At 45.0% G+C, this 26,901-nt stretch overlaps 1 protein-coding gene and 1 long non-coding RNA gene across 2 annotated transcripts in view; both read left to right on the plus strand.

The window, feature by feature from the left end:
- Positions 1-1,899: 1,899 nt before the first annotated feature.
- LOC103692103 (uncharacterized) lies at positions 1,900-14,812 on the plus strand. Its single transcript, XR_015686501.1, has 3 exons — positions 1,900-1,982; positions 2,352-2,548; positions 14,555-14,812. It is a non-coding gene; the product is annotated as an uncharacterized LOC103692103 (long non-coding RNA).
- A 7,062-nt stretch (positions 14,813-21,874) lies between these two features.
- Positions 21,875-26,901, plus strand: part of Tmem178b (transmembrane protein 178B) — a 376,299-nt gene continuing 371,272 nt past the window's right edge. Inside the window, 1 exon segment of the mRNA NM_001195277.3 lies at positions 21,875-22,296. Within this exon segment, the coding sequence (NP_001182206.1) occupies positions 21,915-22,296 (382 nt within the window). The 5' untranslated portion in view covers positions 21,875-21,914.

Here is a 26,901-nt window from a genome sequence, read left to right on the forward strand (position 1 = left end):
TGACCAAAGGTGGGGTAGAAACCCCCACACTGAGATTAAACATTTACTACAACACAGTCCTTCTTGAAAACCATTCATGCACACACCCAGAATGTGGGCCAGTAATTGTCTAGGCGCTTCTTCATCTAATCAAGACCGAACATCACAACCATTGAAAAGGAAGAACCATGAGGATTTTTATTTGTTCATTGTGAGTTTCACATCATGCACCCCAGTCTCACTCATCTCCCCAGCCCTTCATATCTGCCCTTTGCCCTTGCAACCTCCCCCTGCCAAAAGAAAGCAAAAACCAAACCAAAACAAAAAAAGTAAGTGAAACATAGGAAACATCTTGTGGCGGTAGCTGTAGTGTGTCACAGTGTGTCTCGCACTATACCCAGTTGTCCACGCGTCTTTACTTGCAAATGTTCATAGCAATGAGTCAGTAGTGTGGTTCAGAGCCTCTGGCTTCTGCTACACCATCAGTATTGGATCCTCATCAGGATCCTCTTTATTGTCCTGTTGTTGCTCTGTGTCATGGACATCCTGTAGCTTTGAATCAGCAAGGTTGACCCTTCCTTTCACGTGCTCCAGCAGTTCATAGATGAGCTAGATTTTGGGGTGGGCCAACTCAAAGCCTTGGATCTGGGCCTGGGAGGTAGTTGAGTTAGTCAGCCCACCTGCTCTCCCACATATGCACCACTAGGGGGAGCTCTCCAGCGTTGCCCTGGCTAACTCACCCAGGGCTTCCACCACAGTGTGCAGGGACAGACAGCTCTTCCACTTTCATGACCTCCGGGTGGGGGTGGGGGGTGAGGGGGTGGTGGTGCTCACCCACATTCACACAGCCACCAGAGCCAGCTTCACTGTGCTGCGCAGTGCAGATGCAGGGCCAACTCTCCTGCTCTCATAACTTTGTGGCAAGGGTGGGGAAGACATCTCCTCTGCACCCACTTTACCTCGCAGCAGACAGTGGCAGGGTCAGCTCTCCCATGCTCATGCCCTCAGGCAGGCTCCATTGTACTGCATGGGGAGAGAGGTGCCGAGCCTGTTCTCACAAGTGCTGTCTCAGGTGAGGGATGGGGCCAGTTTTGTACAGTCCCCAGATAACCACATGGTCCCAGATTACTACCTACACCAGGGATGTCTGCATGGTCTATAATGCCACTGCAATGGACATCCACACAGCCCCTGCTACTGCATGGCCACAGATCTAGACATGGCTGTAGGACATTGATTCTAATGCTTTGAATCTGTGAAGTCAGGTGCTAAAGGTCCTTGTCCCCAATTAGTTTTTGATCTATCCATAAAGATGCCAACAGCCAATGGCTGGACATGAGGTGGGGCACTTTAGAGTTGCGAGGTCCTGGGGTAGCAGGGGAAGGTTTAGGAGTACCCAACTTTTGAGGTAGCCAAGGCATTTTAAAAATAAGCTAATGTGTGTGTTTTTCATCTGCGGATCCAAAAATAGCTCCTGGGCAGGTGCACAAAGCAATAAAGCCAAAACTCACTGCTACACGTGGCCTTCAGCGGCAGCATGGGCCAGGACCTCACCATGACCTCAGGTGGCGGGGCTGGCTACTTACTACAGGCCGTTCCTCTCCACCCTCTCCAGTTGCACATCTCTTCATAATGCTCAGACAGTTCTGCCCACTATACACTTGCACATTGCAGTGGCTCCCACTGTGGGCAGGGCATGCTTTCCTCCATTGTGTGGTAGAAGGCCGGTGGGTATCCTCCACCTGTCCGTGTGGTGGTCCCCTGTGTGTCCTCTGCTTGCCTGAACCACGTGGTGGCAGACACGTTTCTGGGCATGTTTCAGTGCCTGTGCCACAGAGCATGGCAGAGGTCAGGTTTCTTGAGATCATTCTTCCATGTCTTCTAGAACTTTGACAACATTCTTCAATGTTACAGTCTTTCAGTGAGGTTCCTGTAGTTCTGTAACATTATATCTTTGTAGAGACTCTTCTGGGAAGGATCCAGCAAAGTCCACTCTTTCTGAAGTAAGTTCACGTCAGCATAGCTCACTGCATTCATGTCATGGCTTTGGAGCTCGCCTGAGCTCCTCTCATAGGCTCCAGTAACAGTGCTCAGAGCACATTGCACCGAACCATTTGAGCCTCCTCAGCTACAAAGCCGAACCTGGGGGACAGCCCCAGGATGAACCTTCCGCCTCTTCCCCCTCCCTATCCATCCCGTCTCTATCTGTGAAACAGGATTTCTTCAGGTAGCCTTGGTTGTCCTGGAACTAGCTCTGTAGACTACGTGAGCCTCATAGTAAAGTTGTTTCATTTTTGTTTTTAAATCAATATAAAAATGTTCATGATAGTACTTATGCAAAAATGGATACAAATTAGAATTTTGACATTCAGTTTCAGGTTCTGCATGTAAGGAGCTTGGGTGGTATGATTTTCACCATCACAAGAAAGAAAACAAAACAAACTGAAAATCAACAACTCTTCTTGGACCCATCGACTCCCCAGGAATGGAAATCATTTGAATACTAAGTATCATATTTCCTAGAGCAGGAGCCCAGGATGAGAAATCTGCAGCCAGAGCCAACATCTGGGTAGGAGAATTTAAGCTATACTAATGACATGTGGGCGATGTGTGGGCAAGGCTGGGAGTTAGAAACCAGGCTATGGAGTCTCTTGGGTGTCTCTACTCTTAGAAATTTTACCTCTCAGACCTTTGCCAGATTCTCAGGTATAGTTCAGAGAAAAATATCCTTTAGTTTCAGACAGGAGGAAGAGAAAACCATTTTGAACAGTGTACAGAGCATTCTGTTTTCTTTATGGCTTCCCCAAAACCATCATTAAGGGGAACTAAGTTCTAGTGCATAAAACACTTAGTGCTTTAGCAGAGTCGAACTGATATCAAGGAAGAGAAATAAATGCCCAACTGCATCTCCCTTTCTGTCTCCCTTTGCGGGGCAGTGCTGGGAGACCTCAGTGAAGTCCACAGGTGAGGTGCATAGGCTCACCAAGATACTGAGCCCTAACCACAGGACTGCAGAAGGTATCTGCTTTTCCTCTATGTTACTTGCTTTGCAAAAAGAACGTTAAGAGAAGTTCCCCAGAAAAGAATGATGTAGATCAGAAGCTTGGGTCTCCATAAAGGAAGGAAGTGTGCTAGAGAAGAAATGAGTAAAGAATTATTTTCTCCTCCTCCTCCTCCCTCTCTTCCTCCCCCTCCTCTTTCTCCTTCACGTACGTGGGTGTTTCACTTGCACATATGTCTGTGCAACACATTAGTGCTTAGTGTCTGCGGATGCCAGGAGACAGCATCAGATCTCCCAGAGCGAGAGTTATAGACAGTTGTTATTTGCCATATGGGTGCTGAGAATAGAACCCAAGTCCTGTGGTAGAACACCAAGTGTGCTTAGCCACTGAGCCATCTCTCCAGGCCATTCTTCTTATTCTTAATTGACCTAACAGACAACAATTTACTGGAAGTAATAAAAGCAACAATGTATTTGGCCATAGGTAGGGTTAACAGAGGTGATGCTTACTACGGGGAACAGGAGGAAGAATTTGCAATACTGCGTCTGTGTTGTAAGATACTTCTGTTATCAGTGAAATAATATGGTTAATTGAAAGTGAACTTGGGTCTGTCATAAATGAATATTTCAAGGTTTAGAGCAAAACTAAAACACAAAAGTTAAAAACAGAAGTGCAATCAGTATGTTAAGAGAATAGGTAAAAGAATCCTATCCAATGCTCAGTCAAAAACCAGAGACAATAGAAAAAGCATAAAACAACAGGAACTCACTTGAACAAACAGAATTAAGGACAATGAATATAAAACAATAATGACACATTAGCTGTTAATCCAACCATATCAATCATTGCTTTAAATGCTGATGTTCCAGATACACCAATTTACAGACTAAGGCTGCATGAGTAGATTTTAAAAAAATGAGTATGTTTTGTCCACAAGAGACTTACCTCATATATCAGCATATAAGTAGATCAAAGTTAAGGGGATGGGGAAAGACATAACACTGTACCAAATGCCTCCATCAATCAACTGGACTTAATTGACATTATAGAGTATTTCAATATTTTGTCTTACAACAGCACAACAGCTTTGTTCTCAAGCTCACACAGCACGTCCACCTAGACACCCCCAGGGTGGACATGGTGCTATGTGCTTCTACCAGCTGCACTGACTGGTGGAGGGAAGATCAGGGGCTCAGGCTTATCCTTGGCTACATAGCTAGTCAGCCCCAGAGACATGATACTCTGGGAAACAAACAAGAACAAAAGTAACCTCTCTAATACAAAACAGAGCAGACATCCTGGGTCATGAAACAACTCTAAAAACGTTAAAAGAACAGAATCACACAATGTATGGTCTTAGACCATGAAAGATTAAGTTAAAAATAAGAAACAGGAAGATAGCTAGAATATGCCAAAATACTTGAAGATGAAGCAGTAGGAGCCAAAGATGGATTTGGAGGAGAAAAACAAAACCATTGAGCTAAATAAAGACAAAAATTATTTATTAACACTGTGGGAGGCATGAAAACCACTGGTTTAGTTCCTTTTTCTGTTGCTGTGATAAAATAACCCAGCAAAAGACACTCAAAGAAAAAGGGTTTATTTTGCTCACAGCTTAGGAGTGTAGTCCAGCATGGAGAAGTCAAGGTGCTGGGAGTCTGAAGCAGCTGCTCACATCACAAACACAGTCAGGAAGCAGAAGGTGATGGATTCACATTGCTGCTCAGCTCCCTGTCTTTATTTATATACTCAGAGGAATAGTACTACCCACACTGGGTGGGTCTTTCCACCTCAATTAAAGCTAGCAAAGTAAGTCCCCAAAGGCATAGATTTCTTGATGACTCTAGATTCTATTTAGTTGACAGTTAGCCCTAGGCATCACAGGCACAATTAGAAGGAAGGCTACAGCCCTGGAGTGTATGTTAGGAAGTGGAAATAATCTAGTATCAGTAGTGTAAGCTTTTACTTTAGAAAACAAAGAACAAGGTAAGTCCAAACCATAAGAAAGAAATAATAAAAAATCAGTGTAGAAATCTTTGAAAAATCAAAGCCATCAAATCACTGGTACTTTGTAGAGATTAAAAAACAAAACAAAACAAAACAAAACAAAACAAAACAAAAACCTGAATAAACTCCCCCTAGGCTAACTAACAAAAAAGAAGGCAGCCAATTTTGATTTCAGGAATGAAAGAAGGACCAAGCACATTAAAATGCCAACAAAGGAGGGCTGAGCCAACTCTCTTAGTAAAGTGCTTCATACGGAAGTGTGAAGTTGAGTTGTAGCTCTAGCGCCTATGTAAAAAGCCAGGCATGGTGTCGTGTGCCTGTAATTCCAGAGCTGGGGACACGGAGACAGCAGAGTCCCCGGGGCTGGCAGCAAGCCAGTCTAGCCGGATCTGCAAGCTTCAGGTCTCAAGGAATGAAAAGGTGGAGAGAACTGATGAAGACACCTGATGTAATCTCGGACTTCCATGTGCTCATGCACATGCATGTGCATCTACCCATACTCACGTGTGTCCGTGTGTGTGCACACACATAGAGACAGACATACTATATACACACACATACACATACAATGCACACAATATGTGCACACACAGACAGATATATACATATACATACACAATGCACACAATGCACAATGATGCACACACATGCATGCATACACACTTTGTAAACACCAAGAAAAGAATGGCAAAAATGTGCTCGTAAACTTGGTAACCAAGATGAAATGAAATACTTTCTTGAAAGATACACAAAGTAAGAAACAGATACTTACAGTAGGCCTATTTCTATTAAAATCAAGTCAACAATTAATCTCCCCACGAGGTCTTGATATGCTTACCAGTAAAATTTACCAGATATTTAAAGAAGGAATAAAATGGATTCTCTACAACTCTTGAGAAAAATAGAACCAGAGGGAACATTTCTCAACATTCTCTAAGACCAGTATTTTCCTCATTCCAAACCAGACAAAAATTTACAAGAAATCAGAGCTAAAGACCAGCATCTCATAAAAAACAGATGCAAACATCTTCATTGAACTGTTACCAAATTACCAAATTCGACAATGAATAAAATGTACTGAACAACCACAATCCCACAAGATTTATTCTAGCTATGCATGAACATCCTTCATGCCAACAGACTAGAGGGAAAAAGCATATGATCATATCAGGAGATTCAGAAAAAGCACCAGATAAAATTGTGCTTTGACACCGATTTTTATAGATTTATAAGTACCTATTTTTATTTCTACCCCAAATCTATGCATAACTTCTTGCGATGAGGAAGTTCTATTTTCCTCTTCTTCCTTCTCTGAATTTTCTAAGTTTTCCATACGTCTTTCTACATAAAAACACTTATCCAGCTGGGCAGTCATGGTGCACTCCTTTAATCCCAGCACTGGTAGGGCAGGGTCAGGCAAATCGCAAATCGCTTGAGTTCAAGGTCGGCCTGGTCTGCAGGACAGCCAGGGCTTCATAGAGAAACCCTGGTCTTGAAAAAGGCCCAAGCAAATGTAAAAGTAATTCAGTAATTCTGTTTCCCCTTTTATCTCCCAAATAAATGACGTCGAGACCTTGTTTTTACTAATGAGCTTTAAGTACCATGGCTGGGCAGATAGTCATCTCTTCTAACCCGGAAGGCTTCCCAGACATCTGCGCCATTCCTTGCCGTCTTAGCCTTACCCTGACTGCTCCTGCTCCACAGCGTCCTCATGGCAGCTCCCCTGGTAACCAGCTCGTGGTGAGTCTCTCACAGCAAATCTCCTCTATCCCACCCGAGCTCCTCTCTGAAATCAGAAGTGCTGCTTCCTCCTTTCCTGCCCAGCTATTGGCTGAATCAGCTCTTTATTAAGCAATCAGAGGTGATGGAGAGCAATTTTTACACAGCATTGAGACGGGAGACGCTTGACAACGCCAAAGTCCATACACACAGCGCACACAAAACCAACCAACCAACCAACCAACCAACCAACCAACCAACCAACCAACCAACCAACCAACCAACCGAGCAACCCGATTTATCCAAGGTTTTCCGAATCCTTTATTAGACGGACAGCAGGCAGGAGCACCTACTAAATGCTTCAGGCTGAGTTGGGTGCAGTCGCGTGCACCTGTCGTTTCTGCTGCTCAGAAGATTAAGGTGGGAGATTATTTGAACCCATGGGTTTGAAGCTAGCCTAGGCCACATGAGATTCTTTCCCAGAATAGAGAATAAGCAAATGAGTAAAATAAGGGGTCAAATGAGGGACTGAAGTCTCCCTTGGTAGTGTCCAGGTGACTTGGCAGTTTCAAGTATGCAGGCAACGTACAGAAGAACAGTAAAGCCACGCAGACCTCTGTCCCCGCATCATTCCCACTGACTCCCTCTGATAATCGCTGTCATCAATGGAACCTCACTTGAGACCTCTAACATCGCAGATTAGTTACTTCTCTCTTTGATGCAACAAAGCATACCATAAAAGCAGCTTGAGGAGGGGCTTATTTTGGCTTATAGTTTCATAATCATGGTGGTCAGATCCACCCATGTAAGGAAGCAGAGATGAATGCTGGTGCTCAGCACCTTTTATTTATTCTCATTCATTCATTCACTCATTCACTCATTCATTCATTTATTTGTGTGTTTGTTTTTATTTATTTATTTGTTATTTATTTATTTATTTGTTTATTTATTTAATCCAGAACCACAGAAATTGTTCTGCCTGCAGTTGGAGTTGGGTGGGTCTCCCCTGTTACATTAACCTAATCAAGAAACTCCCTCCCACACGTGCGCAGAGGTTTGTCTCTTAGATAATTCTAGATCCTATCAGGTTGACTTTCAATACTAACCACTAACCATTGTACGGTTACTTGCCTAAATGACAAGCCTGTGCAAGTCAGTTTCTCTCTCTTCGTCTCTCTTTTTCTTTTTCTCAGTCTGCCTGCCTGCCTGCCTGTCTGTCTGTCTGTCTGTCTGTCTGTCGGACCCTCCTTTGAAGCACAGGTATGCGCAGTACTGATATTGATCCATCTAGTTTTTGTAGACGTGCACACCAGGTTCTGGTTGCCTTGGTAGAGATGATGCTCATGGCTTTCTGCCGTCAATTCCTGCATCTTCGTTGCCCCTCTCCTCATATGATGACTGTTTTGGGTCTCATTGTTTTGTGTCTTGATTCTTTTTTCTGTGACTTCACTAGGGCTGGGAGCCTGCTGCCCTTAGAAGTTCAGGTTTGAGTTCCACCCCTTCGGAGCCCTCCTAATATGGCCTTTAACCTTAGCAAAGCAAATGCCATGTACAATATACTGTTAGCATTTTGTCTAAGCTCCACCCCACAGTTACCTGGCAACAGCCAGGTGTGCCTGACTCACTATAAAAGGGGCCGCTTGCCCCCTCCTCTCTTGCCTTCTTGCTCTTTTCTTCCTGCTTCTGCTCTCTCCTCATTCCCTTCCCCCCTTTCTCTCCACATGCTCATGGCCAGCCTCTACTTCTCCACACACTCTCTCTGCCTTTACTACCCTCTTGACTTCCCTCCCCAGGCCCTGAATAAACTGTTTTATACTATACCAGTGTGGTTGGTCCTCGGGGGTGGGGGGAAGGGATGCCTCAGCATGGTCCCTCTGAGGCACCCCTTTTTCCCACACACACCCACCAGAACAAATCCCCCTCTCTTTATCTTTTTATAAACACATCGTATACCTCACTTCCTTTTTTTTTTTTTTTTTTCTTTCCGGAGCTGGGGACCGAACCCAGGGCCTTGCGCTTGCTAGGCAAGCGCTCTACCACTGAGCTAAATCCCAACCCCTATACCTCACTTCCTTGTAGCATGTGCCCATAGACAGAAGCAGAGTTTTCCAGAGGAGGGAGGAGAGGCCGCTGCTGCTTGAATGTCACAATGGGTTGAAAATTTAAAGCAATGAGAAGGAAACCTTGGAAAAACCATATTTCTTTTCTCCCCAAAAGGCTCTTTACTATAGAGAGGAGTAAGGTAAGATACATAGTTCAAAGCACTTAGAAGCAGAATTATCTCTAAGGAGGGTACTTTTAATTTTGGATGCCAGTGACTCTTTGTAGAGGAGCTTTTGATCCATTTGTTCAGTTGGAACTCAGGGAAGCCTTGTAAAATGGAAGATTAATCATAAGCATACAAATTTGCATGTAAGGACTTTTACCCTCTTACCATGAGCTCTGTTGGAGGCAGTTAAGTAACATGTGTTCATTATAAGACATCTAGAAAATGCAGACAATTTAGAGAAAATAACAGTGATATTTGTAATATTTTGTTGTATTTCTTAATTTTTTTTACAAATTTTAAACTATATGTCATCTATAGTTTTACATTGCAATTGGAGCCAGCTGATTAGAAACTGGGCTCTTTGAACCATGAGCCAAAATAATTATTCCTTCTAAGTTGTTCTGCTAAAGTATTGGACATAGAAATGATAAAACTGACTGTGTCTCCCCTACCCCCATCTCCTCATCCTGTTTGTCTCTTGGTAGGTCTCACATTCAGTCTTTCTATATTAGCTCAGTTATATCTCTGGCTTTTACTATGACCTTAAAACAGTGGTTCTCAACCTGTGGGTTGTGACCTCTTTCTGGATCTAATGACACGTTCATAGGGTTGAATATCAGATATCCTACATATCAGATATTTACATTATGATTCACAACTAGCAAAATTACGGCTATGAAGTGGCAATGAAATAATTTATGATTGGGGTTCGCCTTAACATGAGTGTTGTGGAAAATATTTAACCTCAATCTGGAGCTTCTACCCTGCCTTTGATTATTTAATACCAAGATAAAAGCCTCACATAATCTTTATATTCCTTAATCAGCACTAGAGCTGGGCAGATATCTACCTTCTGTGCTGTTATGTCTACCTCCCTCCCACTAACTCCACAGTATGACTTGCCATGTTCCACTAACTCCAATTGGCCAACCCTCATGGCCATGACTTCAAGATTCTTACCCATTGGGGTCTTCTCCTCTCTTCACCTTCCTCTCTGCTCCTCGTGGTTCTCCTCAGACCCCACTCCTGGGAACTTCAAATCCCCTCCCCCATGTCTCTTCTGCTCAACTATTGGCTGTCAGCATCTCTATTTAACCAATAGTTTTAAGTTAAAGAGTAGGGTCACAGTTTACATGTGGATTCTCTTGTTCCCAGGAGCAACCAGGCCTTGGGGGACAATATATATCCTTACAATACATATCAAACCTAAACACCGGAGGAACTGTGTCAGTGGGTCGCAGCATTAGGAAGCCTTAAACACTCCTTCAAAACACTGTCGTTTATGGTTATTCACTATCCTACTGACTGGCTATATTATAATTTATGGAACCAACCCTTATGGTTGAATGTTTGTGAATCTTATTGTGGATCATAGTTCACTGTGAATATTTGAACCTCCATTTTTGAGAACACATCTTGTTCTACCCTTAAGATTCCCTTCCATCATTGTATACTTCTAAGGTGCTCTGCCTGTCTCTGGCTCCTTGGTTGCTGTTTCTGCTACACTGTGACAGTCAAAGTCAGGCTAAATGATGGCTGTTAATGTGGGGATTCTCTATGGGAGGGCTGTTTTTATTACTTTTGGGTGAAGGTCCCTCTAAAGGACGAATGAGGTGATCAAGCAGACAAAGACAGCCAGTTGGTTGGTTCTGAATGTGTTTTCTGAGTCGTCTGTTTCAGGTTAAAGCCATGTAAGCACTTACAATACAATACAATGCTCTAGGTAGTGTTTCTGACAGGCTACTGTTGACAAGTTTGTTTCCTTTATGAGATGCTTCTTCAGAAGCCCTGTTATCTATGGAGAGGGATGGCAGAAAGGAAATCTCCATCTCGAGGTTCGGTCTTGGTAAGAATGACCTCCTGCTATGCGGGAGTCAGTTCCCCAGGTGAGAACCAGCAATGTCCACAGCCAGCGAGTGTTTGCAGGTGTGTGTTGGTGTATGAGAGAGGGTGAGCAGACAGAGACTTCTGTCCAACATTCTGAAGCCTTCTCCAAAGAATGCAGAATTCTCTCTTTTTCTTGGTGATTCTGTCGATTCCTTGTGTTCAGGTTGTTATACTATAGAAGGAATGCTTAAATAGCATGCTTAATTGTTCATGGTTCTGAAGCCTACAAGGCCAAAGTCAAGTGCTAGATGGGTTCACCTAGGGAGGGCTCTTCTTTTGGCTTGTGGAATGGCACCTTCTCTGTGTGTTCCTCACATGGCCTTTCCTTTGGGGGTGGGGGGGGGAGAGAGAGAGAGAGAGAGAGAGAGAGAGAGAGAGAGAGAGAGAGAGAGAGAGAGAACAGTAGGAACTAAGAGGCCACTTCTTTTTTGTTTTTTGAAACATGATTTCTCTGTGTAGCCCTGGCTATCCTAGAACTTGTTCTGTAAACCAGGGTAAGAGCACTGATCTTATTGTGTTAAGGCATCAATTCTTTTTTATTTAAAGATTATCTAAACACTTTTTATTTAGGTGTGCATGTTTATGCTTGTGTATATATATATATATATATATATATATATATATATATATATATATATATATATATACTCCATGTGTGCAGGTATCCTCAGAGGCCAATAAATGGTGTTGGGTGCCCTGGGCCTGGAGTTGTAGGTCTTGTGAACACCTATCACTGGGGTTTGGAACCAAACTCAGGTCCTCTGGAAGATCAGCAAGCACTCTTAACCACCGAACCATTTCTCTACATTGCTCAAAGCCTTTCTCGACATGCTTATCCATCCTTGCTTTCTCTGGATCTTGTGGAAATGGTCACTAAGAGGTCTAAGTCATGTTCTCCATGTTTTTTATGGAACGAATAAGCTGTGTTTCTTTTTTTTTTATTTATAAAAAATAACGGGTTTTCTGTGGAGGAAGTGTAGGGTCTTAGAGGTAGGTGGCAAACTATTTAAAATATTGTGTCTTTTAGAAATATCTAAATGTGTACATAGAAATGATTTCTTCATAAATTAGCTGTTTTCATGAATATATTTTCCAGGTGGACTTCTGAATAACTTCCTTAATGTTTCAAATAAACATCGAGCATTTGATTGAAACAGCGTACATCTATAGAGAACTTTGTAATCCTTTGCCATTTTTGCTTACCTGCATGTATATGTGTGTACACAGCATATGGAGGCTAGAGAACTGCCTCAGAAACACTGTCTTTTGAGACAGAGTCTCTCATTGACCTGGAGATCATCAATTAGGCTGGACTGGACGGCCGTGAATCCAAAGGATCTTCTCATCCCTGCCTTCCCAGTTCTGGGATTACAAATGTGTGCCACGATCACCTGCAGTTTTACCTGGGTTTGGGGTTCAGACTCAGGTCCTCTTGCATGCTCTCAACGCAAGCACTGACTCAACCATCTCCCCAGCACAGCATTGCAACATGGGGACAGCTCTACTTTATCATCCAGGCATTGGGTATAAAAGGGCTCTTTCGGGTTTGGGTGGAAAGGACTGATTGGTCATCACACAGCATAATTATCACACAGGTGGGAATCGAGAGTGGGGCTTGTGTGCAGAGAGCTCTGCTTAGGGTCATACTCCAAATAAGTTCAGAGGCACTCTCCAACGAAGGCCCGGAGAGAAAGGGAAGCCCCGCCGAGAAAGAGAGCCCTCCATTTTATGCTGAGCCCAGAGGGCCATCCCAACATGGTGGACTGTGACCTTAACAGCAGGGTTCTCCAACATTAAATAATACTAAGTTGGTTCATTCAGAAACATGATAAAGTTCCTACTTTGCCTTCCAAGTCGTTTATATCTCTTAATAACGTTTCGTTGGTTTCGTCATGCCCTTCTCTTGCTTTGTAATGTTTATTATTAAGGATATTGCCATTTTTGTTGGCATTGTGAGTGAAAACTTTCTAGGGACATTTTCTAACGATGGCTATCATATTGGAAAGTATTTGCATCTTTCTATACTGAGCCACCTTATTGAATATTAGTGCTACTGTTCAGTTCTTTTCTGTCATCTCATCTATATGTAACTATGGTTTTCATTTTATAAATCTTATTTCTGCTTCTCTTGTCATCGTCTTGATTTCTAACCAAGAATAAGTAGATTTGTCCTGTTCTCTTTTTTTGTTCCAAATTTGGGATGTTTTTAGGTTTTTCGCTGAGCCTACTCATCCTGGCTTCCTTGCCCTCAGAATCGATCTGTTCTTCTTCAGGGGACTGAATGCTGCATGGTTTATGTCCCAAGGCTCCCAGGTTAGCTGGCTTCTAAAGCAGACAACCAGTGAGCGATGCTAGCAAGAGAGGGTGAGCAGAAGAGACCCGGGTATTCCTTCCCCTCTCCCTGCATCTAAGTGTCAGCATCGGCAGTTGTACACGCTCTTCACAGCTCCAGCCTTGGCCACACTGGTGTCTCTGTGGATCCAGCTTTCTCTGGATAAACCTGGTCCATGGGCTCAGGAATTATTCTTTTCTTTATGCTTCTCCAGGTTAAGTTGTCCCAGCAAGAAGGCCTCCGTCTTATGATCCACATTTTAGAGGGCCCCAAACGTCACAAACACACTAATTAATTATTGGAGAACTATGTCTTAGGATTCTTTGTAGCCCTTGGTTAATACAATATAGGCTCCAGGAAAACACTTTGTAGTACTTCCTGTTTTGTATCCTTAAAACAAAATTATTTCCTCAAGGTTGTGTCGTGTCTGTGTTAGGGACTGTCTATATTTCAGAGCACCAAGAGGATCTGAGGGGCAGAAACACACTCATACAGGAGAAGACAAATCAATTTGTCAGCCTTGTCTCCTAGATAGTTTGCATGCAGATTTTTGAATAAGAACTATTATTTTCCATAACTCATGAATACTCACCTCCCTTTTCTTACTGTGCTCCAATTCAATAGAATTGAGTGACTCTAAGCTAAGCAACTGTCATCTTGTGTCATTCATCTTGGCTCCCTGGACAAGATCACCTTAGCTTGGTTTGTTGACATTTCCACCCCCTGACCACCAGCATTGAAGAGGCCATAAGGGCATGAGATTCTCTCCTGAGTATCCAACTGTTGCCTACCACTGGTTGTATGTAACCCTGCCTTAATTGTATGCAGATGGGGAATGGTCTAGATTCTAGACTCTAGAATCCAGAACCTCTGGGAGGGGGTTCCCTTTCTAAGGGGACACCTTATCCCTGTTGAGTAAAGGCCTTTCAGGTACAGCTTGTTGGGGACGAGAAGCACCCAAACCCCTCTAAGTTACTCTTACCCTATGTCCAACAATCTCAACGTTTCTGCAGCGTGAACTTGGAATCTGTCTTTTTTTTTTTTTTTTTTTTTTTTTTTTTGGCAAAAGGGGTAAAAGTGTGTGTCATCCCCTGGAAAGGAATTTTAGCTGCCATTACTATGGTATTTTGTTAAGAGTTAGACAGAGTAACCAATGTTCAGTAATGCTAGGCAATTCATGTTCTTACCTAAACGTTTTTTAGACCCAGCCTGAATTTTCGCTCAAATGTCAAAAACATGCTAACAATATGTATGACACACAGTTTGGAGGTGTTATGGAGATGTAGGCTCAGCTTACGCCAGTATCCGTGATATTCTTCAGAGAAACTAAAAGGTTTTTAATCTCAAATCTCTCCATAGAAGAACTCACTTAAGAAAACAGAAAACCACAGTTACATGAAGACAGTGACAGATACTGACTAAAGAGATGCTGCCGAAGCCATCGGTTTAGAAAAGATCCGAGGAGTTGTATTAGGAGAGCTAAGTGGAATGGCGGCAGCGGCCTAAACACATAACACACTGGAAAACGAAGCTGACACAGGACTGGCGCTGCCCGTGATTCTTCTAAAGGAGCTGATACCTACTATTAATAGGGTAAATAAAACCAGATTCAGAGGATTTCAAGATGCCCTATATCTTAAAAATGCTTTTGTGAGATAGAAACAAACTACTCATGAAATATAAAAGAGAAGAGAGAGTAAGGAAATAGAGTTGGCCTGGTGGGTTGCTGGCATCATGGTATCCTCTCCAGTTCCAGCCACCCAGAAAGCAGTGCCAGGAGGATGCGCGTCATGCTCACACCAAAGATGAACATACTTTCCTGACTTTAAATAAGATTGAAATTGCAAGGTAATATCTATAGAAATCTTTCCCCAGTCAATCCTGGGGAAGACAATGGTCTTGATTGAGAAGCTATTTGAACAAATTAAGCAATAGACTCGGATTTTTGGTTTTCTTTGTCTCTAGCATTGAAATAATTTAGGGAAGAACTTCAGAAATACTGCTCGGGTCTAGTTATTTCTTCAGGAGATTGTCAAATAACAATCTATGTGATGACAGCATAGGATAAAAGCATATAGTACTTAATCCCTTTTCATATACGAGTGCTGCAATGTTTGATATATAAAACCTCAAAGGTAAATATTGAGAATGTTACTGATATGTCCAGGAGTGTTACCACTCCTGCCTGTGACATTTCTGCAAAAGGAAGTACGACAGCCAGCTGTGTTGCTGTAGAGGTAAAAATTTGAGCCTAGGCTGGGCCGTGTAGTAAATTCAAAACCAACTGAAGGTTAAGAGAAAAACAGGCAAAGTTAGGGCCAGCGAGACGGGCCAGCAGGTAAAGTGCTTACCACATGAGCCCAACCTGAGTTCTACTCCCAGAATCACACATAGGTGGACGAGAGAACAGACTACACAAAAATTGTCTTCCTATCTCAATAAATGCTATGGCATGAGAGTCTCCCTCCTTGAAAATCATCCATATATATATGTATATGATAATGATATTTATGTATATGATAATGATATTTATGTATATGATAATAATATCTATGTATAGGATAATAATGATCATAAAACCAAACTAAAGGCAGGCTGGGGAGATGACTCAGTGAGCAAGCATGAAGACTGAGTTCAGATCCTCTGAAGCCACGGAGAAGTTCTGTAATCCCATTTCTTCTACGGAGAAGCCCCCAGAAGCTCAAGGGCCAGCTAGCATGGTATAAGTATTGGTGATGAGATCCTGTCTCAAAGTAGAAGGTGAGGATACACACACACACACACGCACACACACTCCTCACACTCACACTCCTCATTCCCACACGTGCACACTCACACACACACACACACACACACACACACACACACACACACTTGCATACACACATACAAAGGCTGGTGTGGGGATGTGCTTGGCCGTAGAGTACTTTCCTCCTTAGCATGTATAAGATTCTGGCTTTGATCCTTAGCACTGAAAAAAAGTCTTATGAACTATAAATGGTGAATATCTTTATTAATTTTGAAGAATGCTGGTGCATCAACATATAAACAACAATGTAGTGCCATATTGGATTTGGGCCTGGCTGCTTTGTAACTGCATGGCCACAGTTAAGAAGTCATGGGATTGTTGGACAGAGGCCTCTCCCATGTATTTACGGCACAGGAAGAAAAGACCAAGTAGTAAACACCCGATATCTCCACTGCATGACCTCTGCTGAGCCCGGCTGATGCATGTGGAACTGACACACCTGGACCACACCTGGGTGGTGGTCAATTTACTTCTGCCTTTTACTTCCTCAGCCTTTATCCTTGAGATTTAGGCTGGTCTTCTGGGATTTCTCCCTAATTAATTCAGGTCTCCTAGTTGGTCTTTTGTTACCAAAGTCACGAGCCAGGTAGTCACGAGCCAGGGTTTCCCACTGTGCTTCCCAGTTATTTTCTACCTGGAGACTTGGGTATATAAGTGGTGAATAAAGCTACAGGAGACTCTCACTATTCCTCTCACTCTCACTATTCCTCTCACTCACTCTTCCTTCCGCTCTTCCTCTCTCTCTCTCTCTCTCTCTCTCTCTCTCTCTCTCTCTCTCTCTCCCTCCCTCTCTTCCTCTCCTGGCTTGACACGATAATCTGTGTGTGTGTATGTGTGTTTCTTTCATCCCGTAGGCTTTCACCCGATTCTCGGTACCAGGTCGGTGCTGGCGCCGACACAACAATAATTTGGTTCATAGTTTGTCAATGTCTATTCATAGAAAAATATGAGACATACTTCAAATTTTGTCATAAAGGTATTTCTAAGATAGAACACACTTTTATTAACACATTTTATAACACATATTATAACTTCTAGAAGTTTAGACAGAGCATATGAGCTTCTGATTATATGTTTTCATGGCTATCTTAGTGTTAGGAGTAAGCATGGCTTACTGCATTAGTCTAGGGTGAGAGTGGCTTTCTGCTGCGGCTGCTTGACTGCTTGGGTTTTCAATTATTTTTTTATTTTTCACAAATAAACAAGCAGGAGTTTATTTCTTGAACAGTGTCCTTCCAATGATCTATTGCGTCAATACAGGTAGCACACATCTATAAGCTTGGCACCCAGGAGGCTGAGGCAGGAGGACTGAAAGTATGGAAGGTAACATAGCCTGTGGAGCAAGTTCAAGGTTGTCTAAATGATAGCAGCACAATCGAACTCTTGGTTTGATGGATTGAAGTTCTACCCTGGCACTTGTCAGCAATCCAGACAAGGAGGCTTGTGTTCTGACACCTTGAGTGTAGACCTGAGCTTCCAGAATGGCATTATGACAACTATTAGGCGTTTTAAGATACATAGTTCATAGTAACAGGAAAAGTGGACTGGTAGCACACTAAAGGCGCCCTTAGCCTTCGTGCAAGTGTTTCTGCCCTTTGCTGGGTCATAAGCAACGTGCCACTCCCTATATCTTAGCGACTACTTCCAACTGTCTCTCAAGTGGATGCATCAGTTAATCCCCTACCAGAAGCACTGGATAGTATTTCCTAACGTCCCAGCCGCCAATGTGCACGGAGGCGTGTCCATTCTTCCCCATCTGATGGTTCAAATCAGTATTAAAAAATCCCATCCTTCTGATTACCAATAAGGTTGAGTTTTTCATATGTTAATTTCCCACTTGAACGGCTTCTGTGATTTTTCTCTTTATAAACTCTGCCCATTTGTCTGTTGTGCTATTTGTTTTATTCCCGCTAACTTGAAACATTTCTTCATTTCAGGAGATGATCTTATTCACTCTAAAATATTCCTAGTTAAAGGAGAGAGTGTTTACATATCAAGCAACTTTGTTTGGCTTAATTGGTTGCTTTTTCTCCCTCCAGCTTCTAGTGAAACGATCAAATGGTATTTATCTGGCCTATTGATATGAGACACCTGTAATTGTAAGAAATTTAAAAAGCAGAGCAGTTAAATATTTATGGGCAGGGGGAGTGATGTGATGCTTTCGGGAACATGTATAGAAGGTGTGCCTGAGAGAGACTGGAAATCCCTTTGGAGAATAGGCAGGGACCTCTTGTGAGGTCTAGCAGGGACCTGGACTGGAGCTTTCGTGTACAGTCAAGGTACAACTGCTGCAGAGTTCCGAATAAAGGAGAATTTGAAAAGATCGATGCGGTGATGTAATAGAGGAAGAAGAAATAAGAGCGAAGAGAGGACTTAGATGAGAAATACATATTTATTTTGACTGTAATGACCCCAAGGATGAAGAAAGGAAGGAAGTGATACAAACCAGGATGATTCTGTGCTGAGCTGAGGCTTAGAAGTCTTCCTGAGGATGAGTACCTGTTCAAGCATGATATGAACATCCCTTGGCCTTGGCTAACGGCTTTGGAAGGGCCAAAGTGCAAATTATTTTGGGGTTACACAAAGCGCCCAACACTGAGGACCACAGGATAGTAGGCAAGGCAAATCTTTGAAAGTAGGCCAAAGGCCATGGAAAAAAGTTAAAAAGTAGAGCAAGAGGGGAGGAAGAGTGTTGTGGGTAGGTAGTCGGGGAGGGGCGCTGGGAGAGGAGCACGTGTGCTTTTCTGCATGGGCGCTGCCATAGATCCTGAGGGATCTCCAAAGACCTGAGAGGGAACCAAGAGACCCAAGCTGTAGAGCCGATCTTGCTTTGACTTCCCACTGACCTTGTAGGTTCGGTTACTTTCCTATCGTCGTATGCAGGTACCCTACAGTTGAAAAACATTCCCACTCGGCCTTAGGGGAAGAAATAGCTTTAGTAGTTTTGGCATGTATGTCAAATGTATCCCTATGTTCAAGGACACAAATAGGAGAATTGGTGAGAAAATAACCTGGCTAAAGTCGCTCAGCTCCACCAGGGGCGTCTTAGGGAACTCTGAGGATGATGCGGACTAGCAGGTGCCTGCAACTTCTAGACCAGCCAAGCATCATCCAAGAGCCAAGCAGGTATCCTAAGGACTTCTCTTCACAAAGTAAATCCCCTTACAGAATTTAAGACTGAAAAACAAGGCACGCCCCTCCCCCACTAGATGGCACTGAAACGCCTTGTTCGCGATTTTCAAAATGCAGGGAAGAAAAAAAAAAAAAAGACAAAAAGAATATGGTGGAGGTGCGTTCGTTTTGTCTCACAAGTCCTGCTGTGCAAAGCTAGGTCCCTGGGGGACTCTTCTCTCCAGGGCTGCTCTTTATCCCGCAATAGGGGACCTCGACTTTGGGGAGAGGGTGAAAACGAAGGGTGAGCTTTAGAATGAAACCCCTAGTATGTGGAGCTGGATGGGAGGCTCCCAGCTTTGCGGCTCTGTCTCACGTGAGAGAAGCAGGGGGCGGGGTAGGGTGGGGATGGATCCTCTAGCGGGGGCCCACCTCTTCAAGGTCTGGAGTCCCGTCCCACCTCAAAGAGGCCCTGCAGAGGCTAAATCCAGGGGTCATAGAGAGATCATGACAAACCCTACACCGAGGTTGCCTTTAACTCTTCTTTTCCTCCAAAATCAACTGCCCTCTCCACCCAACAGCGATTGTCTTCTGGTCTTGAACAGATCTGTTGGTTGTCCCCTTTTCTTGCTGAAGAGTAAGGGCAGGTGTGTGTGTGTGTGTGTGTGTGTGTGTGTGTGTGTGTGTGTGTGTGTGTGTTGGGGTGTCATCGGGCGCTGGCTCACAGCTGCTCTTTGCTCAGTTCCAGGTGGAAACGCCAGTAGCTAGCAAGGTAGTGCTTATAGCTTTCGGGGGTGGGGTGGGGGAACAAAGATCAAAGGAATAGGAGACACCAGCGGCGGCGGAAATGGTGCAGGGGTTCACTCGGCACCGGTAAAAGATGGTTCTGTAAGCATTTTCTTCTTTAAATAACTGTGGCGAATTTAAGGGAATTTTCCACGGTCAAAAGAGAAACGGGAGACGTAGGCACCAACCCCACATTTATAATAACACACGTAAACATGCTACATATATGTATATGTGCATAAATATGGATGCGATGGAGCCCATACCTACTTAGACACCATTGACTTGCCTGGCCAAAGAACAAGGCTCAGACATTTCGTGCCTGGGAAATGGTGTGGTTTAACTTTAAGAAGGCTAGAAAAATAAGAGATGAGGCTCACGTTGCACGGATGACATCACTAGCTTTTGGCTGCGCGCTCCGTGTTCTCGGCTGTGGGTTTTAGCCAAGGCTGCAGCGCCTGGAGGCCGAGCGAGTGACAGCGGCTTTCTCGGGCGCCTACACCCGGGCAATGCGATTTCTGGGGCCCCTGGGGCGCAGCCTGGGCTCTCGCTCCTCGCGGGCGTCGGCTGAGCCTGAGAGGCCGGGAAGCCTCTGCAGCTTGTTGAGGTAGGGAGGTGAAGCCGAGGCACCCAGGCTCCCCCCACCCCTCCACTCCCCGCCCCATTCACCCCAGTGCGGGGAGCCGGATCGTGGGACGCTGAGGCCAGGACGGGATCCTCCACACGAGGCCGAGGGATCCCGAGTTTCGGCACCTGGGTGGGCTGAGAAGAAAATGGTGCAATCTGAGAGCGGCTGACCCCAGCTGGTTAGAGCAAGCGGTGCTGGAGTGCTTGGGCTCAGGTGGCGAAGGGGGCGGGTTGCTTCGAGCAGCCGGGCTCCGGGTTTTCTTCGAGCCCGCGGCATTTGCTCGGCACCTGGGCATCTCCGCACGCGGGGCTGCGGAAGGCCAGGTGAAGTGGAGCAGAAGGGATATTGGAGAGGGCCGGGTGCACATACTCTAGGAAGAAGAAGGCGCTGGGGAGAGCCCATGACACCCGGGAGGCTGGCGGCTGGGCTGGCAGCTCGCTACCCCTGAGCGACCTGTCCATGGTATTGAAGGAGCTCGGAGCGCTCCGGGTGCGCCCTCCTCTGTGCAGTCCGCCCTTAACGCCGGTCAGCTGCCGCCCAGTCTTTGCAAACCCCGGGTCCTGAAGAGTCGCGTAACGCCGCCCGGGTGTCCTCGCTGTCCAAAGGCCGGGCTGTCTGAATGGCGAGGCTAGAGGCAGGCCATCCGGGAGCTCGCGGGCAAAGGCTGGTAGAGACCGTGCATCTGCGGGGAGCTCGCTTCTGAGAGCACCGGTGGGTCGGCAGGAGTCAAGGACCTACTGGTGATCAGAGGACCCAGGCTTTGAAAAGACCCGACGCGGAAAAGAACAGTTCTGGGCACGCATCCCCGGCCTTCGGCTGCAGACCGAAAAGGGGAGGAGAGTCCCAGAGACAGAGATCCAGGCTGCACTCCGGGCAACCGGCGGCGAGCGCGATCCGTCCTTCGTCGAAGTGTCGCGTCCTCAGATCCTCCTCCCTATCATCCCCAGGAAGCCAGGACAGTCACTCCGATCCGCACGCTGCACAGAGAAACCCCAGCAAGCCCCGCTGTGGTCGAGGGCACTTGGTATTTAGTTCGCGATTGCGGGGCGGCGTGCCGAGGCGGACGGAGGGTTAGGACTGTTGCCCCCTGAACGGTGGGAAGTGACCGTGTTGAGTTCGCCACCACAAGAGGAGGCTGCACCTGCCCGGAGGATGCTCAGGACCCTGCGGGAGCTTCTCCGGATCAGAACTTTTTAGGCTGCTCGATTCTACTCCCGCAGTCCCCCGGCCGCGTACCCGCAGGTGGGGGCTGAGGGGGGCGCCGCGGCGCAGATCCCCTCCCGTCCCCACCCCCAGCTCGGCCGCCCGCCGCTTTGTTCCGGGCGCGCGGAGGGAAGGCGAGGCTGCGGCGGATCATGTCCATGGTGTAGCCGCCAAGCGGAGGCATGGCTGCCGGAAGGTTACTGCTCTATACCGGGCTTTCGCTAGCGCTCTGCGCCCTCGGCATGCTGGCTGTGGCCATCTGCTCCGACCACTGGTACGAGACGGACGCCAGGAAGCACAGGGACAGGTGCAAGGCCTTCAACACCCGCCGGGTCGACCCCGGTTTCATTTACAACAACAACAACAACTTGCCTCTGCGCGCGAGCCGTTCGCGCCTGGACCGCTGGGAGGGCAAACTCCTCCGGGCCCGGAATCGCCGGCAGCTGTTCGCCATGAGCCCCGCGGATGAGTGCAGCCGGCAATACAACTCCACCAACATGGGCCTCTGGAGGAAGTGCCACCGGCAGGGCTTCGACCCGGAGATCGCCGCCCTCATACGGAAAGGTAAGCTCGAGAGGCTCGAGGCGTGGCGCTGCAGAGAGCCAGGCGCCTCTAGGTAGGCCCTGCAGCCCCTTGCCTCTCCTGGTGGCCACAGGCTATGGCATCTCCTGGTTTCTGAGTGGTCCAGTTAGCCAGGCCTGGCTGAGCCTTGGCGTGGGCACAACTTGCCTCTCCGTATCTGTAATAGATTGTGGTAAAGGCTTCACTCTTTTGGCTCACCTGCTGTCTTGTTCCTATGGGTCCAGATTCACATGCACTCTCCAGGGGCACCAGGTTTTGCTTTTTAAAGCTGGGATAATGCTTCATCAGCCTCTGGAAAGGAAGGGAATCTCCAATGTTGTGTTTCTAGAGGAAACCCTTTAAGGGTGATGTGTCAGGGATAACTGGCTCCGAATTTTTAATATCTGTTTTTAGATGTTGAACTGATTTGATCAAGGAAACTGGGGGTGGGGGATGTCTCTTGCAGGAGACACTATGCATGCCAGAAACAGTTAGTAAGGCACTGTAGAAGTCATGGTGTAGCGACTGGTCATATAAACACCTTACATTACAGCCCCTGCCTTTTAGGAGCCCAAAGCAGGTATCCAGTAGCATTTCAATACAGTCTTTTATTTCTTCTTCTGGAGCAGTGGTTATCAGAGTGACGGTGGGCAGTGAATACCCAGCAGTCTAAAAAGCACAAAAAAAGTAACACAAAAGTGGGTATGTCAGAAGGGAGAAAAAATACCATTTTCAGATCTATATAAAACACTCAAGGCATATAAAACAGAAAACCAGCAGATAGTTGCTAATAACACTTGATATTTGAATGTGATCAGATGCACTGAAAAGTCTGCTTCTGTGATGTAATTTTTCAGTCCTGTATGATTTATATGCTAGAAACCAACCGGTCTGTCTCATCAGCCTACTGAAATACTGTTTGATGTGATATGCTTTAATGCCCTCTGAGGAGGGGCTGCATTCCCTTCTATGATGGCTGCACTCTGGGAAGATGTGTAGGCTTTAGACCTTGCTTCTCTTCTCATGTGTCACACTCCCTTCAACTAGTGAGTAGCTGACAACTGTGCTAATATTTGCAAATGTGCTTTGAAGCCGAGACGTAAAGCGACTCTCAACGTCTTGTTTTGCCGTGAAGTTTACTGCTGCTTTCAAATGATTTCTGAGAGAACCGATGTACTCTGATTTACAAAAAGTGTTGAGGTCGTTCAGAAGAAATTGTTAATTTGAAAACTCAACGCATGCACGACAGCAGCAATAACCAACTGTGTGAGGCTGGTTAGTGGGTACGGTTCAGGAGACCATTTCACAGTTCCAGGAGAGGAAGAGAGTGGTTCGAAGGAGAAAGAGTGAGTGTCCATCTTGGCATTTGTTGCATAGCTTGTTGGGAATGCCCAGGGATTCCAGTTTTAGGCATGGGCACGCTGGTGTGACAGGCATTCCACCTGCTCAGGGATGAGGCTTTTATTAGTGTGGCTCGACCTGGGTGGAACTCTGCAACTTTGTAAGAATGTGTAGGGTTATGCGGCTTCACTGAGAAGCAGGAAAACAAGAGGAAGCAGGATTGTTTTTCACAAGGGGGACTTTGAAAACATTTTCGAACTGATGGTGTTATTTTGTCGGTTTCCTGCTTTCTCCAAAATGGAAACGATAGGTAGGTAGCTAGCTGAACCGTTGTGGGGAACTGCTAATAACGACAGGTGAGCCGATTTGTTGAAGGACATTCTTAAATTTCCTTCCTTGAACCTTTTAGAACAAGACAGGTTTTTCTATGTCTGGTATTGGTTTACCCCCACTTAGAGAAAGAGGGGAATGGGATTTGTAGCTTCTGGTGTCTCCATTCAGGCCTCCGATTCCATCTTGTCTGCCTGGCAATCTGACTAGAGAGGTTGACTTGGTCTGTGCAGCCGAGGTCTGGTTACCATAGCGACACATTCTTCCGGTGAAGCTGGAAACAGTGTGACAGGGAAAGGGATAGGGAAGAATGGACAACATTTTGACTTCATATCGACTGATTTTTAATTGCAGCAACGGAAAATGGACATGCGCAGCAGGGGACTGAAGACACCGATACCCAGAGTTGGCAGGGCATTGTATTTCACGTGAACTAATGGGAATGCTGTTCCCCATCACCTCAAATACAGCAATCACTGTCAGCTGCGCGCACTGGCTCTCCATGGCTGCTTCTGTCCCTTTGGCATTCTCGTTAGGCATATGGAGATGGATGGCATGCTGGGTTTACAAATCCCGAGAGACCTAAGGTCACCACCTTCATTTTTTAACCTCATAACACCATCTTCGGAAGCCAGACCTTCCCTTTCCCAGCAGCAGCCGACACATGTCGGAGACAAGCACATTTTATATCAACAGAATTTAGAGGCAATAACACATAGAGAGCGACTTCTTCGATCAACCAGCATTTGTCCCAGATGGGTGGATTTTATATGGAAGCTAAAAAATGGATACTTCTCTACTTAGGAAATTTAGGAAATCTTAAAGGAAAGACATTTATTTCATATCATTCATTAGGAGCCCCAGAGAGAACTTAGACCTTTATTTATTATTTCTTTGAACATCTTCTATTACAAATGTGGGATATATATTTTGGGCAAAGGAAAAGGAGATCTGAGAAAAGGTTATTTAAAGTCTATTTAAATTTTTATAGGAAAAAAATATGAGTCGCGTCTCAATGATCCTTTTGCTCTAGAGCAGTGGTTCTCAACCTGTGGGTCAAAGCTCCTCTTGGGGTCACATAGCAGCTATCCTGCATATCAAATATTTACATTATAATTTATAACACTAGCAAAGTCACAGTTATGAACTAGCAACAAAATAATTTTATGGCTGGGGATCACCACAGCATGAGGAACTGTAGTAAAGGATCACAGCATTAGGAAGGTTAAGAAGCACTGCCCTAAATGGTTCTGTCACTTCTTAACTCAGTCCTCGCATTGAAAGTGTTGCTTGTGCTTTTGAAAGGAAGCACAACCACCAAGTGAATGAAAAAGCAGAAGCCAACCTCTATCAGACACGGAGATGAAGTATCTTGGATTCATGTTTCTCTCTGGCATCCATTCTTTCCCGTGTCTCATGCTGTGCTGTGCACACCCGTGTGTATTTCTGGCAATGACACTTGTTTCATTATTGAGCTGAAAGTTCCAGGAAGGCAAGCAAGACACACATTTGTAATGCATATCCAGAGGCCTATGTTCTTGGTAAAGACCTCATAAAAATCAGGATTATTAATGTGTCTATTCAGAGCCAATTATAATTATGGGAGTGCTTGTGTGGAAATCGGAATAGCGGATTAGTTGGGAAATCATAATTAAAAAAAAACAAACTACTGTGATTATGAGTCCAGGTTAATATTGTAACAGATGCTAAATGTGACACCAAAAAGGAATATTTTTTTGTGTGCAAAACCTTTGCCAAGGAATAAGGGAGACACCCATTTCCTTTTGGGTAACATATGCCACCGAACAGACACACATCATTCAAAGTCACTGTTTTCCAGGGTAGATAAGATTTTAATTATTCTTTTCTTGGAGGTCAGATTGAGTTTGGGGGTATGTGTGGCAAGGATTGATTACTCCAAATTCCCATATGGTTTTGTCAATAAGGATTCTTAGCTTACGTCCTCTTGCTTCTAAACCTCATCCTGGTCTTTCAGAAAACTCAGCACAGGGTGCTGGGGCAGATCAATGGCAGACCAATTTCTGAAGCTCCAGGCATAACCAGGTGGTTCTAGGTAAGGTTTATTTCAAGGAAGGAAAATTTTATTGCTTCAGTTTGTACTGAAGGGCTGCATTTATGGGGTTTGAAAGGAGCAGATATTTAGCTGATATTTATTTTTTATTTTTAAAATTTTTTAAAAATATTTTGAGATGAGGTCTCACAGTGTGGCCTTGGCTGGAACTCACTATTTAGACCAGGCTAGTTTCAAAACTTGTAGACATCTCTGCCTGCCTTTGCCTCTGAAGTACTAGGAGCAAAGGTGTACGCCACCATGCCCCGCCTTTAACTGATCCAAGTACTTTTATTGTATTGAAATTTGCTTTATAATAGACTTGGGTCCCAGGAGTTTTCATAGCCATGAAGTGGTTGTACTCTGAAAATTATTTTAATGGAACATTGTGCATATTTAAAATTTAATGTTGTAATCAGAAAATGCTTAGCATAAACACTCTTACTCTGTGATGACTTGGTTCATAGTACTGGAATGAGTGATGAGTAAGACCTGGTCCTCAAAGTTCATATATGGTTAGTGCCTCAGAGACTACGTCACAACTACTGACTGACAGAGCAGCCATAGGAATAGATCCAGAAGAACACAGTGGAGGTGACTGTAGCTCCTTCCCATGGAGGGTGAGATGGGCATGGGAGTGGGGGCTAGAACTGAATTCCCATGAAATGAAACAAGGTTCTGATGGAGTGTGGGTAAGGACGGATGTCCCAGACAAAGCGCTGGAGTTGGCAGAGCTGTGGAGGCGTGGGACAGCAGTTGGCCCTGTGATTTCTGAGTCGAGGGGAGGAACAGGGCAGGAGCGGGAGTGCAAGCAAGGACCAAATCCAGGAGCTTGTTTATTAAAATCCCCAGAGCTGCACTACCAT

Source organism: Rattus norvegicus, chromosome 4, assembly GCF_021556685.1.
Source record: "Rattus norvegicus strain SHRSP/BbbUtx chromosome 4, alternate assembly SHRSP_T2T, whole genome shotgun sequence".
Classification (NCBI taxonomy): domain Eukaryota; kingdom Metazoa; phylum Chordata; class Mammalia; order Rodentia; family Muridae; genus Rattus; species Rattus norvegicus.